Consider the following 17,238-nt stretch of genomic DNA (forward strand, 5'->3'; position numbering starts at 1 on the left):
AATTTATTGAATGGCAAAAACAATGCAAAGAAACAGTGTGCAAATAAAAAAGATAAGACAATACAAACTTCTAACATAAGTTAACAGAACTTTAAAATTAAAAAGGAAGCAAATATTTCTGTCCATTTCAGTGCACAAATGCAGCCCATTTTGGCTGCACGTACATGAACCGTGGCTATCACGGCTCAGTGTATGTGAAGCCGTGGTTGTCCTCACTGTCCCCCGACACAGAGTGGTAGGGAAGGGACATGACCCATGATGCAATGTGGAATGTTGGCTACTACAGTGGAGTTCTTCAGAAACAGCATAGGGAAATGAGACCACTGATTGTTGGACTGACTTGCAAGATCTTGGTGAACATATCCTCCCTAGTTCTCGTCTTTCTCCGCCTTATCAGGGCCAGGCAATTCTAGGGCTGTGAAGGGGCTCTCAAGGCCACAACGGCAGCAGCTACAGATAAAACAGGAAGATGTATCATTGGATTTGCAGCCACAATGGAAAGGGAAAGATAAGTCCCTTCCCCTATTCCCGAAAATGTTTTAGTAAGACTTGCTTATTGACACTTCAGCATTGGAGTGCCTCCGCACAGCACCACTGTGTCCCAGCCAGGGTGAGAGTGGCCCACCAGGGGCAAGTGAGGGGGAAAGGAGGAAGACATTAAGATTCTCGTCTGCATGAAACAATAAGATTTCATCTTCTATTTCCAGGGGCACGAGTATAGGGCTATGGCACCAAATACTGGCGCTATTCTTGACTGGTGGGGGTGACTGTAGCGGATATCACACTTGTGAGGGTAACAAAGGCACAGACAGCACAGCTTCTGCTGGTGTCCCGAAGCTGCAAAGACCCATATGCCACTAGCCTGTTGACTGCAATGGCACCAGCCAAAGTCATTGTGGATTGGCATGGGAAAGTGTCCTTCCACAGAGGAAGAAATAAGGCAGCCATCCCTAGAAACCTTCAGGAGAGGATTGCAGAGTATCACCAAGAAAGTTTCATTGAGATCTCTCAGGATATAAGAGACATCCCTATGTACATAATATTACTCAAGGGGGAATTCTGCACCACTGCGCATGTGCAGAATTTATGTCCCCAGCAGATTTCTTTGCTTCCCCACAGAAAAATGACTTTCTGACGGGGAAGCAAAGGCAATCCACAAGTGCAGCCATGCAACCCACCCCGGAAGTATGTTTCGGGGGCCTAGGGCAGCTGGCAGAGAGGTAAATCACTGTGGGGCAGGAGGTGGGACTGAGGAAGACCCAGCTGGTGGCTTCTATCCTGTGCCAGGCTCAGCTGCTAGTCCCAGCTGGGCTGGGGAGGACAGGACTTCCTCTTCCCCTGCATGGCATCTGGGGCCAGATCAGACCCACCCTCAGCTTTCTCCCCTAGCTGAATGAAGCTCTGCAAACTCCCCTCTTCCCCCCCCCCACGCACACACACACACACTTCCTGCACCCATCACTCCTCAGCTGAAGGGGGAGGGATCCCTTTACAGGGAGCTTCTCCCCCATCCGCCCAACCCCTGGGCATCCAGACCCCCTCATACCCAGACCCTTCCACCAAGCATCACCCCCACACACTCTCAGAACCTCCCCCTCCGATGAGCCCCACTCCCCCTACACCTGAACCACTCCAGTGAGCCACCTGAACTTGGATCCCCACCCCACTGAGCCCCAACCAGCTGCATCTGGATCCCCCCACTGAGCCCCCACATCCATGCCCCCCTCCCAAGCTCTATCCCTTACACACCCAGACCCTCCCCCCGCTAAGCTCCAACCACCTTCACTTGGATCCCCCTGCAGAGTCCCATTACCGTTGCACCCAGAACCCCCCAACAAGCACCTGTGCATCCCCTCCACACCCGGATCCCCCACTGAGCCACTCACACCCAGATTGCCCCACAAAGAACCCTCTCAATCCACACCTGGATCCCCACACACTAAGCCCCTCCACACTTGGATCCTGCCTGCCTGAGCCTGCCTGCCCACACCTGGTGCACCTGGCAAGGAGGGGCAGGGCCCTGGGGTGTTTCTGGGGCAGGCCTGGTCCTTGCGCGGTGTCAGGGCTGGGACAGCCTCACTGCTGAGTCCATGTCCCGGGGGAGCTGCACAGTGATCTCCTACATCTGTGCAGCCAGGGGCCTGTGCTCCCCACTGCCATGCTGGAGCCTCCGCATTTATTTGACAAAGGTCACAGAATTTTGCAGAATTTTAAAATGTTGTGCTCAGCATTTGTATTTTTTTGGTGCAGAATGCCCTCAGGAGTGACCTAAACAAACTGTCCTGCATGCCCCCAACCCCCAGCCTGACCCTCAGAAAAATGAACAGCAGATGTCAACTCTACCACGGCTTGTTGTACCAATAGTACTTCTCATATGAGTAAAACAACTGAAAGTCGAGACCTGGGTCTTTTAACTTGGGGCTGGGCTGGGAACCATCTTTACATTTAAACATTGTAAGGAAAAATGCATGCATACTCTTACCTGAGGTCTCTTCCCCTTCTTCAGGCTCATCTGTACTCGCTGGCTACACTGTGGTGGAGTCTTAGAATCACAGAATCGAAGGACTGGAAGGGATCTCAAGAGGTCATCAAGTCCAGTCCCCTGCACTCATGGCAGGACTAGGTGTTGTCTAGACCATTCCTGAACAGGTGTTTCTCCAACCTGTTCTTAAAAACCTCCAATGACAGAGATTCCACAACCTCTCTAGGCAATTTATTCCAGTGCTTAACTACTCTGACAGGAAGTTTTTCATAATGTCCAACCTACACCTTTAGTGCTGCAATTTAAGCCCATGGCTTCTTGTCCTATCCTCAGAGATTAAGGAGAACAATTTTTCTCCCTCCTCCTTGTAACAACCTTTTATATACTTGAAAATTGTTATCATGTCCCCTCTCAGTCTTCCCTTCTCTGGACTGAACAAACTTTTTTTTTTTCAACCGTTCCTCATAGGTCATGTTTTCTAGATCTTTAATCATTTGTGTTGCTCTCCTCTAAACTTTCTCCAATTTGTCCACATTTTTTCTCAAATGTGGCACCCAGAACTGGACACAATACTCCAGCTGAGGCCTTATCAGTGCAGTATGAGCGGAAGAAGTACTTCTTGTGTCTTGCTTACAACAATCCTGCTAATACATTCCAGGATGATGTTTGCTTTTTTTGCAACAATGTTACACTGTTGACCCATATTTAGCTTATGATGCACTATGACCCCCAGATCCCTTTCCGCAGTACTCCTTCCTAGGCAGTCATTTCCCCTTTTGTATGCATGCAACTGATTGTTCCTTCCTTAATGGAGTACTTTTCATTTGTCCTTATTGAGTTTCATCTTATTTACTTCAGACCATTTCTCCAGCTTGTCCAGATCATTCTGAATTTTAATCCTATCCTTCAAAGCACTTGCAACCCCTCCCAGCTTGGTATCGCCTACCAACTTTATAAGTGTACTCTCCATGCCATTATCTAAATCATTTATTGAACAGATCCAAAATCATTTATTGAACAGGCTTGTGACATAGCTGGACCCCGCCACCCTGCCACATCTCCCCCCACCCCTTCTCTTCCTCGCCTCACTGTTCACAACAAAGTTCTGTGTCTCAGGCACCTCGAAGGTATCCATGATTGATTGTCGGCCTCCCTGGCCTTGTGGCTGCCTTCCAGAGTGCGGTCACTTTCACACAGCACTGGTGCTGGTCCCTGTCCTACCCCATTGCCTGCATCCCCTGTGCAAACTTTTCATGGACGTCCATGTTTCTGTGGCTGGTCCTTAGCTGTGCGTGTGCAGCCTCCTCATAGGCCCAGGAGATCCAAAACGTCCTGTCTTCTCCAGCCAGGAATAGCATGTAGTGCATGAAACCAGCATGGTCAGCTGGGCAGCTGCATGGAAGCAGGGAGAGCTGCCCGCGCTGCTTGCCAATGTGGGAAATCTGGAAAAAGCATGTCAAGAATACGTAGGGGGTATTAAGGAGGGGGACGTGGCTTCCAGTCTCCATGATCCCTGGGCAGTGGAGTTCACAACTGAGATCAGAGCAGTCACTGTCGCAGGGCGTGCGGCATTGTGGGACAGCCACCAGAGGACTGCTAGGGTTGGCACGGCTAAGTCACACAGTCTCTACATTAGCGCTGCGTCGACCTCAGGAGGTCAACCAGGGCCCAGTGTTGTTCAGAGAGGTGGTTTTACTGAGTCACCGGAACTGGGTGCTTACATCGGCCAGAGACAAATTTGAGCACAGACACATGCACAAACAGGTCGATCTAACTCTGTAGTGTAGACCAGGCCAGTCGAGGAACAACAGCTCCCTGAACGACAGTATCTCCATCAATGGAAGCATTCTTCCGTTGACCTAGCTGCTTCCAAACTAGGGGGTAGGTCAGTGTAGCTATGCCATTGAGGGAGGTGGATTTTTTACACTAACTAACTAACGTAGCTCTATTTGACCTAATTTTTAGGTCCAAGGACCAAGCCTGATATTAGAGAGTTCTTTGGGACAGGGACTGTATTTTTCTTCTGTGTTTGCACAGCACCTAGAGCAATGGGATGCTGGTCCATGACTGTACACTACCACAATACTATTGCCATCCCGATTTTTTTTATCCTTGTCACCTTTCAGCAAAGTCAGTTTCAGATTTCAAGATATCCCCTTTTCCCCCTCCAGTTCAGAACATTTTAACATAACCTTTTTTTTTTTCCAGAATGGCTGAAAGTGTCTGATTCTGTCATTCAGGTTTTCTGGCTAAACAAAAGAGGAACTAGGTCTACAAATGACGAAGTCTTTATTTTAGGTTTGCTCGCTGTACTTAACGCCAAAACCCAAGATGAGTCACGGCTTCAGGGAAGCCAAAAATATAGTACTGCCAGTAATAAGGACCTCGTCAAAGTTAGATGATAGCCACTTCTGTTATTTCAAGTCGCACAAATGCACCTACAAAAGGGCACGAACAAACCTATAGAAAAGCTACAGTCGCTCTAATCAGGGTGCCATCTCTACATAAAATTACAGAAAACAATAAGCTGGAGGAGTTGCTAATGCCCTTCCCACCGAGAGAAACTGTAACAGAGCACTGAGAACAGAAGCTGGCATTAGAAATCCACAATTGATTCTAATACGACCTGTGTTTTTAGCACACTCCCTGCTGTAATGCCTGAGTACTTTACAGCTTGCGAAAGAAACACATGGACTCGCAATTTCGTTCTCAAGTTCTAATGGTCTCAGGTTGCTGTGGGGGAGGTTTAGGTTGGATATTAGGAAAAACTTTTTCACTAGGAGGGTGGTGAAGCACTGGAATGTGTTACCTAGGGAGGTCATAGAATAGAATATCAGGGTTGGAAGGGACCTCAGGAGGTCATCTAGTCCAACCCCCTACTCAAAGCAGGACCAATCCCCAACTAAATCATCCCAGCCAGGGCTTTGTCAAGCCTGACCTTAAAAACTTCTAAGGAAGGAGATTCCACCACCTCCCTAGGTAATGCATTCCAGTGTTTCACCACTCGCCTAGTGAAAAAGTTTTTCCTAATATCCAACCTAAACCTAAAGGTGGTGGAATCTCCATCCTTAGAGGTGTTTAAGGTCAGGCTTGACAAAGCCCTGGCTCGGATGATTTAGTTAGGGATTGGTCCTGCTTTGAGCAGGGGGTTGGACTAGATGACCTCCTAAGGTCCCTTACAACCCTGATAGTCTATGATTCTACATTTTATAATAAAAGCAGTGAAGTTCCTGGCCCTTTTGATGTGTCCCAGTGGCAGGGTCCACAGACATGGACTTTACTTTATATGCCCTTGAAGGGGCAGGTTGGCACTCTGGCCTGGAGAAGGTTTTTTTTTAAATCATCTGACCCTAGAATGAGAACAATGGAACCTGGAAAACTATTTTTACTCCCAAGCAATCTAGGATGTGAAAAGATTTCTAGAATTAATCTTTCTTGGTGGATTTAAGGCCATGAATGCCAATGGGTAGATTTCTAGTAAAGCAATGGGATCTAGAAAGGCTGACAAGCCTGAGCTGTGTTGTTCAGTGGAGAAAGCAACATACTAGAAGTCACAACTCCTCTGTCATACTCCCAACTCTGCAACTGACTCATCAAGTGACCCTAGGCAAGTTACTTAGCCCCTATGTGCCTTCGTTTTGCTTTCTGTAATGATATGGGGATAATATAACACTTATCTACCTCTCAGAGGCCATGTGGTTTAATTAATTGTAAGCTGCTTTGAGATCCTTAGATGAAAGAATTATTTGTACTCTTGCGTCTTTGACTCTGCCATTGACCTGTGTGTGATCTCAGGCAAGTCATTTCATCTGTCCATGCCCGTGTTTCCTCTCCCACCCTTTGTATATCTTGTCTATTCTTGTTAGCTCTCTTACTATGACTGTATATAGCGCCAAGCACATTAGGGCCCTGCTCTCAGCTGGGGTCTCTACACACTGCTGTAATTCAAATCAATGAGATTGTGTTTACTACATGTTTGTATGGTGCCCAGCACAAAGAGGCCATGAATTTGAAGATTCCAGGCAATAATAATGTGGTGAATGATAATGAAGTCCATTACAGGTACAGCAAGTCCTATATCAGTACCATCTAGATTAGGCTATCTATTGCAACACCGTAAAGGGGCTGTGTTACCTCAGTCTTCAAATGTACTCCCCAGATAGATAGATAGCATTTCAGTAAGTAATAATGAACCCTACCCCAACTGCAGTCATTCACTGGAGCAAACACAAGGTAGGCATCCACAGGTACCATGAACGGCTCAGTCAAGCAAGACCTCCCGGCCCAGTGTATTTTGCCAGGCCCATTCCAGGCACAGAAAAGCAACGAAATCAGCTAATTAAATTTAAAGGGGTGGAGAAAGCAGGGGTCAGGCACAAAAGAATCGGTAACTGGTCCTACTTCACTCCACTCACTTTTCATAAGATAAGCAAGCTACAAAAGTAACCACTGGGCTACAACGTGGACTGATACAAGCCAGCTCTTTGGTGGTTGAGGGAAATACACGTATTATTTATTTACTGTTTTTTCATTTTCACTCAGCAGTTTTACTGGGATAGAATTTGGTTTGAGAGAGGTGAATGACATTATTTATCTATAGTTCTTCACTTAAATATACTTTCCTTGAAGAAGGGGAGCTGAAAGCCAGGGTGAGGGGTTGATAATAATTTTCTTTTGAACCAGGGGAAAAAATAATTGTGAGCCATTGTGTGCTTGATTTCAGTCTTCAATTCGGCCTAGATCTTCAAAGATCGTAACTTCCATTGATTTCAAGGGAGTTAGGCATCTATATACCTTTGAGGATCCGGGCCTTTGATCCTAACATTTAATAGCAGTATATGTAGGGTTGGCAGAATTTGATTTTTATTTTTTTATGATTTAGACTGATAATATCAATGTTTATTTGTACGTATTTTTTTTTAAATTTTTATCTATTTAAATGTTCACACTTGCAGGAAGTTGTGGGGGGTCGGACAATTATTTAACTACAGGAGACGCTGAGATTCAAACAAGATAAAGCTTTATAAACCGTTCAAGCACAACGTATCAACACCACAGGGCAAAATATACAAAGTAAATATGCTTAAATTAACAAATCAGACCTGGTTTTGGTATCCATTCACTAGACTATTTGTAACAAGCCTAATTCAAAAGTCTAGTAAGTTCTCCAACAGCGGTTTTCTTAGTTTGCCTATTTGTAATTTCAATGATTATCAGTGGAAATATATTTTGGTTGGTTGGTGGGCGTGCACTGAAATCCATGTTTACTGACATTTATACAAATCTAATCTGTCCATGCCTACATATATGCATGTTTTCAACAGGGACATGTAAAGTTAAGTGATTCCCTACTATACCTTGACCAAATCTACAGCACTGATTTTCAAAATACACCTTTTTAACAGGCATGTTTCCTGCCTTTCCCCTTTAAACTCTCCTGTTCTCTTTAAATGTTAATCCTGGCGCGCAGGCCGACAGGCTGTGACTTTCTTTTAGAGAGGGGACTCCTAGATTTCGGATTAATTTTACTGGATTAGATTCCCTGTGCTCACCCATGCCACGGGCTGTGTGGGTTTACAGAGCTGGATGCCCCATGTTTAAAGCCTCCCCCTCTAACGAGGAAGGCTTTTACGGAAACGTCTCACTGACACATGCAAGATCTCGCTCTTCCTTCCAAATCCCCTCCAGGCTGCCAAGCCGTGGTGGGAAGGAGAAGTGGGGATTCGAGTGTGTATTCGGAGCGTGCGCCACTGAAACCCCCGTTCACACGGTAACACCCCTTTCGGAGGATCAGCTTTTGTGGCGCAATTGTTTTTCAGCTCAGCCCTGCGGGGGGTGGGGGCAACAATCCCTCAGCATAGGCGATGGCCACGGGAATAAACTAAAAGCTTCGTGGCACTCAGGGGACTCAGCTCCCTCTCTGGCAGGGCAGTGGCTGGTTTGCAAACGCCGCTGCTGGGTTGACTGCACGGTGACCTTGCGGGAAGTACAACGCGTTAGCTTTCCGGTTCAGTTTTCACTTTCTTTCTCTCCTTCTTCCTCCCTCCTTTTCCTCCCCAGCTCCCTTTTTACTTCCTGGGGCTGGCGGATGGTGGGTGCAGCCTCCCCTGCGAAAGCGGAGCCCGCGTCGGACATGTTTCCCTTGGCTTAGCCATGTCGCTTTCCCTGGCCAGGGGAGCAGAGGGGAGAGAAGACCGGGCCGCCTTGCCAGAGAGGAGGGGGCGGAAAAAAACCCTCCCCGGCATCCCTGGCCATTTCTCCCCCCTTTGCTCCGGCCGCGGGTTGCCGTCCTAGAGCGAGCTTGAGAGAAGGGACGATCCCAAACGCCCCGCTGCCCCGCAGTTGAATGAGCGGTTGCCCGGCCCGCCCCCCCGCAGCATCGTCCTCTCTGCCCCCCTGGATCGGAGCCCCAGGGGCAGCAAAGGCCCCCCTGGGTCTGTGACTGGCGGGGGAGGCGCCGGGAAAGCCCCCCCCCCCAGGGAGGACGCGGAGGCCAGCCGCGGCCATGCGGGGCGGCGGGGACGGGCGGCGGGGTCCGGCGCTGCCCCGCTGAGGGAGCGGGTGGGGGGCGGCGGGGCAGAGAGGAGACGCCCGCCGCCATGGGGGAGCCGCAGGACGCCGCAGCCGCAGGTGAGCGGGGGCTGATGGCTCCGGGGTGGGGGGGCGGCTTCTGGGCAGCGTTTGCTCTTGGCAGGGCACGTCTCTGCAAAGGGGCTCAGACTGGGGGGGGGGGGCGATTTTGTGTTTTGTTTTTTAACTATCCGACGACACCGTCTCCCCCCCCCCCGTCCCCAGCTCGGCTTGAATGTTTAACCCTTATGGGGGCGCCCAGGAGGGGCAGTCGGGTGGGCACGTCGATGTGCGTTTCCCTCCGGAGGCGATTCTCCTGCTGCGGGGAGAGTTTGTGCGGGTCGCGGGCAGCCTCAGCCCTGGGGACGCGCCGTCCTCCTTGCAGTGGTGGTTTCAGCCTTCCTTGTGCGTGGGGGTATTGAGGAGCCTGCCCCAGGTGCAGAGTTGTGGCTTGTCCAGTGGTGGGCGAGGGAAGAGATGATTTTTATAGGTGTGTATCTATATAAAGCGAGGGCTGTGGGCGTTGATGCTGTACTAACCAGGCCAAGGGAGACATGGAGCCTGCTCCCAGGGGGGGGGGTTATCATTTAAACAGGCAAACAACGCGGTCACTGAAGAAAGAAAGAGTTTACCTGTTGATAATGCAATGCAAGAAAAGGGCAAATATAAACACCACAGAAAAATCTGTGCAAACCCTGCATGTCGGTGCGATCTCTTGAAAAATACACAGGCGAGAAAGAAACAGTGTCTCTTCGCTTTTTCCATGGATGAATTGCGACCGTACGTGAAATATTGTAATGTGTAGCATTTCCAAACAAACGTTTCTGCATCTGGAGATGAACAGCAAAATCTCTGTATCGCCTTGCTGCCTCAGGAAGGTTTTTGTGTGAAGAAAATTACCTGGTTGCGATAAGTGAGTGGGTTTTGGGGAGAGAGCTAGGAGGTCAGCTTATTTATGTATTGGACCCTTATTATTTAGGTCCCGGGTCTGCAATGTGCATTAGCTGACCCTCCTGCACTGATTCTCCGCCTGGAGAGGCCTGCTTGTGTGGATCATGTTGCAGGACAAAGGCCTGAGTTATTTATTAATTTTGCACAATGCTTCAGATTCTTTTATTATTGCCAGTGCAGTGAAAATCAGCAGAGGCAGTAAAAATCGGCCAGCATTTCATAAGAGGTGCTTATAAATTGACAGAAAAAATGGTAAAGGGTCCAATTTACACACAACTGAAGACTGAAAAATCCGTTCTTTATTTATCATTTGTCGCTTCCGTGTTCTGCTTAGCGATAGATTATTTGTTTAGTGCTGTAAAGGTACAGGACAGTCAAAGGCGACTGTTGCGGCCCTAAAGAGTGTGTAATTTGTTATACAGGGGTTAAGCGAGTTTGTACTCGGGGGGCTAGTCCTTGCCACCGTGGCCGCACTCCCTATTTTAGTGTGCTAGCTCAAACAGCCCTAACACCTTGTACACCTACCCAATTTGGGAAATGCACCGCCCAGCTCCTGGGTAGACGTATCTTTTTAGAGTCCACATTCTCTGACCCTGATCCTGCAATGTTATGTAATGTTTGGTCTGTTTTGCTCTTCAGTTAGGCATGAGATTCCCATTACCCTTAGGACTTCTCTCAATGCTCAGGCACATCTAATATATTCAATTGGAAAAAAAAAATTAAAGAGGAAACAGAGTTCCTCACACATCCAAAGGGTATGGTTTTCTGCAGGTAGGCACAACACATAAGGATTACTTCCGCTACCACCGGAATACCACATCTGGGTTGAAACACAGCAACTGATTAGTCAGCTAACAGCAGGTTTGGCGGGAAGGTGAAGAATATTTTATCCAATATACACTGTATGTGATCGGTGGAATAAATTACCTCCACTGCAATTTGGTCAGGACACTGCACTTAGGCAGGGTTTTCTGCTACTTCACAGCTTTGTTTTTCTGCCTACTTGAAGCTGTAAGCATGACTCAACGATAGCAACGTAATTTCCTCTGAGGACTTAAGCACATGATTATATCTTCACGGTTGAGTCAAGTAGGAGGAGACGCTGGGCTGTGTGGGAGAAACACTTGGCCTGGTCTATGCTTAAAAATTAGATCAAGCCAGCCGCGTCATCGCTCAGCCCTGTGAAAAATTTCACACCCTGAGCTCCATAGTTAGGTCAGCCTAATCCATGGTGCTCACAGTGGAACAGCTTCAAGAGGAGAGAGTGGGGGAGCCCACACACCAGAATATCCCACAGCTCGGTGATTAGAGCACTGTCCTGAGAAGTGGGAGATTTCTGTGCGAATCCTTTCCTCCACCCGCCCCTCAGGGGAACTGAACCTCGGTCTCTCACATCCCTGGTGAGTGCTCTAACCACTGAGATAAAAGCTATAAGGTGGGCACCTCCACTACAACCTCCCTCTGCCAGATTATAAACGGGACCCGTTCTAATAGGTGGCCCCTAGGCTGGATTGGGCCTCACAGGTGAGCTAGACCTCTCATCCCCTGGTTCGTGAATCACTAGGGTTTAGGAGGGAAATAGGTGTCCAGAAGGAGGCAGGAGTGCACATGCCCAGAGGCAGAAACCAGACACTGAGGCAACTGCTATTCTGAAAATTTAGGGAGCGAGTGCATTTAGGCGCCTACGGGGTTCGGCAGGAATTTTATGCGTCGCAGTGAGGCCTAAAACTGGGCTTAGGTGCCTAAACCGCAGACTGAGACACCTAAGGTTCTTTGTGAGCCTCACTCAACATGTTCAAATGTGGGTGCCTAAATCAGTGGACTGATCTTTGGGGGTGCTAAGCACCCTAGCTCCTATTTAAATTGATAGGGCAGCCTGGGTACTCGGAATGCCTGAGTATCCGCCCGTATGTCAATGCCTAACTTTAGGCATCCAAGTTTGAAAAATCTGGTGTAAAGACTTGCCTAAGGTCACAAAAGATGTCAGTTTCTGAGCCTGGACTAGAATCCAGGACTTTTGACTCCCTATCCTCTGCTCTTACCACAAGAAAATGCTGTTTTATGTTTAATTCAGGTATAAATATTGCATTTTTTCCATAGTATCGATGCCCCTCTTACATTAATAGGAAATATAGGCCCAAAATCCAAGTTTGGGTTTTGTTGTGTTGTTTTGTTTTTTTTTAATGCAAAACCTATTCAAAATATTTCTTTAAAATATCCTTCTAGTGGATTTAAACTTCCCCAGGCTTCCCTGGATACCCAAATTTGTCATCATTGTGCTTCTACCCGTGAATCAGAAAGTGAAACTGATTAGACACAAAAATGAAAGGGAATACAATAGAACCTCAGAGTTATGAACACTGGAGTTATGAACTGACCGGTTAACCGCACATCTCATTTGGAACCGGAAGTACGCAATCAGGCCGCAGCACAGACCAAAAAAAAAAAAAAAAAGCAAATACAGGATAGTGCTGTGTTTAAATATAAAACTACTAAAAAAAATAAAGGGGAAGTTACAAAAAATACTTGACAAGGTAAGGAACCTGTTTCTGTGCTTGTTTCATTTAAATTAAAATGGTTAAAAGCAGCATTTGTCTTCTGCATAGTAAAGTTTCAAAGCTGTGTTAAGTCAATGTTCAGTTGTCAACTTTTGAAAGAACCACCATCATGTTTTTGTTCAGTGTTACGAACGTTTCAGAGTTACGCACAACCTCCATTTCCTAGATGTTCGTAACTCTGAGGTTCTACTGCACTCTAACTTGTTTAACACTGTACACGCATGCTTTGGGGGACAGAAAACTGAAGGTTGTTAAAAGTGGTGAGTGGATTTTGGTGAGCCATAATCTTAGAAATGTAGGGCTAGTACATCCGCCTTCCCTGAGACAGGACCAAGTATACCTAGACCATCCCTGACAGATGTTTATCTAACCTGTTCTTAAAAACCTCCAACTTGTTCCAGTGCTTAACTATCCTTATATTTAGAAAGTTTTTCCTAATATCTAACCTAAATCTACATTGGTGTGATTCAGAAAAATCAGGAGAGCGATATGAATCAGTTTTGTTGGAGGAAGATCGTAGAGGAACCAGAAGGGAGAAAGCTAAATCATGCCCAAAGACATCCAATACAGAGAGCAAGGAACAGGGAAACATTTAAAGTGAATCAGGTGAACCAGAGCAAAAGAGAAAACCGAGGCCTGAAAAAAGATAGAAATAAGAAATGTGGCATGTTGTTTGAGGATCAGAAGATTGTGAGCATACTCTTCTAGGTGTGTAGGCTGCAAGGAAAAGTATCACTAATTTCCTAAGTGCTAAAAGGTCTTTAAGTCATAGTGAAAGTGTGGTAGGTTTGGGAATACTCAATCGGATAAGTATTTGCAGTTAAGTGAATCCACAACAGGATGGCAACCAATTACTGGACCATCAAAGGAGATGATCTCCCTATTCCAACTACAAAAGAATAAGTGAAGCCACCCAGGGAGGTATTTGAGAATAAGAAACTAAAATTTTCCAGGAATGTTTACTGATTTTGGGTGCCTAACTTGAAACACCTTTCTGTCTGATCTTCCCAAGTGGTAAAGACCTGCAGCTCCCCTCGATTTGGGCACTATGAGTGCTCATACATCTCGGTAAAAATAGCTTCCTGGGGTTATAAAGAAACTTCCCCTATGGACAGGTTAGTCTGTAATTGTCAGTTATAGGAAATCGCTAATGCTATCAGCTGTCGTCAGATGGGATACTGGACCAGTGGTCCGACTCGTTAAGGCTTTTTTCCATCGTAGCATAGGAGATGCCTTCATGCCACAATCACTCCAATGTGATAATTACATATTCTTTTAAAATTCGCCTCCCAGGGGCCTGACTCAGGGTACACTGAGGTAAATAGAAAGACTCCTGTTGCTTTAATGGAGGTTGGATCAGGCCACATAGGCCTAGGAAAATGTGAAATACAAAAAGATGTTGGAATCCTCTTCTTTTTCTTCAGAACATCCAGGTGGCTGCAACTAGCCTGGCTTTTTCCAGAAATTATTAATGCTGATCTCACGGGCAAAGGTGATTACTCAGGCACTCCCTTGCTCCGGGATCTGAACATACAGCCTTGCAAGTACTCCCATCCCCAGGATTCACCTCAAGCTGCATGACTGTCTCCTAGGCATACCCTTGATCTATTATGTCATGTTTATCCCCCTGGCCCTACAACTCGGATCACTAGAAGCACGTGGTACTTTAAACCCTTCTCAATGCTACCTGTGCCTCTGATACAATACTATAACTGTTGCCAGTGTCTCATAGTGGCGAGCTCATGGAGAGAAAGGGGGGGAAGGGGTAATGGCCAAGGGAGAGAGAATAGGTCAGGGAACAATGGAGGAGATGATGAAGGGGAACAGTAGAGAAAAGAAGAGAGACAGTGGGATTGTCCAATTTGTAGGAAGGAACAAGGTTGTAATAGTTTTGCTCGCAAAAATCTGTCTCGCTCTTGTAAGGGTCTCACTCTGTACTATTCAAGCAAATTTCTTGAAATGAATCCTGCCTGCCTAATCTGCTTCTGAGATAAGAACCATTTGTCTAACACTAATACTTAATTTAAGACAAAGACATGCATTTGTGTGGGTGTATTCCAAACCAATAATAGCCCACGACTTATTTGCATCTTCAATGTGGAAAAGATTTTAAGAACAAAAAACTCCCATATAAACTCACTTCTACTCCATAAAATTGACTTTTAAATGTAAAAAAGGAATTCCGAACACTTAACACATTCTGCTTCATTCCAGAAAGTAAATTTATGAATATGATATTTTGTGGTGATCTTTTAAATAAAAGAAAACATTAAGTAAAAAAAAAAAAGGGGGACTGAATATGGCATGGCAAGTCCCCTAACTATCAGAGATGCTTGCAGCTTTATCCATCTTGCTCTCTGAAACATTCTGGTGCCACCTAGCTGCATATAGAGATTTGTCAAAGAAAATTCTAATTGTCTTTCCTATACTATGATTTGCCGATTCCCTGGCAAGAATCTAACCGTGCAGAACTGTACTTAGAAGTAGACAGTCAATATTGATATGAATCTAGGCTGAAATCATTTGCCTTCCCTGTAATTATAGTGTTTTGTTCTACAGGTAAAGATTCTGACATACAGCAAAGGAATTAACTTCTAAGCATCTGTTCATTGCAATGCAGTATGTGTTTGTTCCGAAACACTGCACTATATGCTTTATATAGTCACTTGATCCATGAAATGATTGGTAGACTACGTCCTGGGTTGGCCTCTGGTGGCCAGTTTCCAAGTACCCATAATAATACTTAACCGTGGAACAGTCTGTTAATTCTATGTGTATTGTTACTCTTGGAGCAATGACCTAAATGAATTTTACATTATCTTACTAATTAGGAATAGTTTGTCGTAGTCAGATGATAAAAAAGTATATTTCATATTAACATGTCTCAATGCCTTACAGACTTAATATATTTATAAATGGAGGCGCTGGTCCTGCAAACTTTGATGCCTAAGAGTAACTTTACACATGTGAATAACCCCACAGATATCCAGAGGAGTAGGTGGGTGAGTAAAGTTACTCACCTGCATAGGTGTTTCCAGGATTGGCACTTAAATAGCAAAGAATGATTACAGAATATAGTTAAAGACTCAAAGTTAAAAAGATTTAATCAAGTATGTAAGACTACTCATTTTACGCTGCAGAATTCAAGGGACTCTCAGTACAACTTGTATAATAACTGAATGCCTGGGATTATTAAATCAGCATTACAAATCTAATTTCCTTTTCACCATTTAAGCTATTACTTTTCTTTCTCTTATGATACTCAGCTAAGATAGTGGGGGAAATAGGCAGTTTCACTTTTGTTTCTGTTCTTCTATGTTTCACTTTCAGCTTCTCGGTACAGTGCAGACACAACAGGAGAATGTTTAAAACGGAAACAGCTGTTTCCATTAAAATTAAAAAAGCTTTCAATTTTTTTAAGTTTTACAACTTTTTTTCAATGCAGAATCTAAATTTGGGCCTAAATATAGTTGAAAGGGCCCCTTTAGCCTTAAAGAGAACCTGAGAATTTTACTGAATTTCCAGATTTGTTGCATTTTCTGTAATTGTTTCCTCTGATACATATCTACATACTAACTTTTAAAATTTTCTCCAGTTTTTACTGAATAGCGTATGCCTTAGGTAGCACAACTCCTTGTTTCTAGTTAACTATAAATGTTCTGTTTCTGTCACATTTCAGAAAGCTTCTCAGGCTCTTGTGAGGTCGCCTTGTTGAACCTGATCCTGAAAGATACCAAGCACTTAAAATTCTCATTGATTTCAGTCCATCGGGCCCTTAAAATGCATTCTCCTGCTTGTACAGGTTTATGACCCTATATTCTCTTTCTTTAGGCTCAGTGTGGTGTTCACCTGCAGCTTAGCTAATATAGAAGGACAACCAGCTAGATGTGGTCTAAGGTTCTCAATGCTGCAAATACTAACACATACAAGTAACTTTACTAATGCAGCCAGTGTGTTCAAATTCAGTGGTGCTACTCTCAGTAGTAAGCACCATGCCTGGTAATATTTGCAGGACTGAGACTTATAAGAAGGACGCACAAGGCCCAGTGGCAAACTTGTAGCGTAGGGTTTTTAATAATGAAAATTATCATTCAAAATTCCTTAAACAATTATCAAAGCAATAGTGACTCAAGAGTAAATCCACCAACAGGCTTGTAGTGATGGCAGCATATCATTTAAACATTCTTGTGTTTAAGGACAAGATCTGCCATCCGTTTCACTCTGGTTTTTGTGGTTCATTAGGCCACATGAGGCATTTACCTGGGTGTTGCCACCTCCCTCTCAACCCATAAAAGCCTCTCACCTGAGTTTAGTGGTGCTTTCAGCCAGGGCTAGCTTGTTCAGAGAGGGGGTGGATTAGAGCCTGAATTCTGCTTTCACTTAGGCAGGTAACCCGCCCACTTTGCAGTATGGACACAAGTTAAACCACTTGAGTTCTCAGTCCTCCAGTGCCATCCCATAATTCCCCCCCGTGTGCCCAGAGGGACGGACGTGTTCTCCCACAATTCACTGGGAAACAGCAGCTCAGCGTACTGTTGCACAAAGAACCGTGGGATGTGCCCCCAGAAGGCTAGGGGAGCGCAGCACCAGTGCGGACACAGTCACTCGGGTAGGGCATTACAGGGCGGCTGCTCACACCAGGGCTAAGCTAACCTGGGTGCTGATCACCTGAGCTAA

General features: G+C 45.7%; 1 protein-coding gene across 7 annotated transcripts in view; it reads left to right on the plus strand.

Annotated features, from left to right (window-relative positions):
• TASOR2 (transcription activation suppressor family member 2) overlaps positions 1-17,238 on the plus strand; it is a 98,237-nt gene that overhangs the window by 13,057 nt on the left and 67,942 nt on the right. For 5 of the 7 annotated variants that reach the window (XM_073328880.2, XM_073328885.2, XM_073328886.2 and 2 more), the window contains exon 1: positions 9,008-9,112. The exons of 1 other annotated variant lie outside the window; for it this stretch is intronic. In XM_073328880.2, coding sequence (XP_073184981.2) covers positions 9,082-9,112 — 31 coding nt within the window. In that variant the 5' untranslated portion in view covers positions 9,008-9,081. Of the gene's footprint in view, positions 1-8,166; positions 8,253-9,007; positions 9,113-17,238 lie in introns of those variants that run through there. One more of the 7 variants, XM_073328884.2, reaches the window with a different exon arrangement.

This window comes from Lepidochelys kempii, chromosome 1 (genome assembly GCF_965140285.1).
Source record: "Lepidochelys kempii isolate rLepKem1 chromosome 1, rLepKem1.hap1, whole genome shotgun sequence".
Classification (NCBI taxonomy): domain Eukaryota; kingdom Metazoa; phylum Chordata; order Testudines; family Cheloniidae; genus Lepidochelys; species Lepidochelys kempii.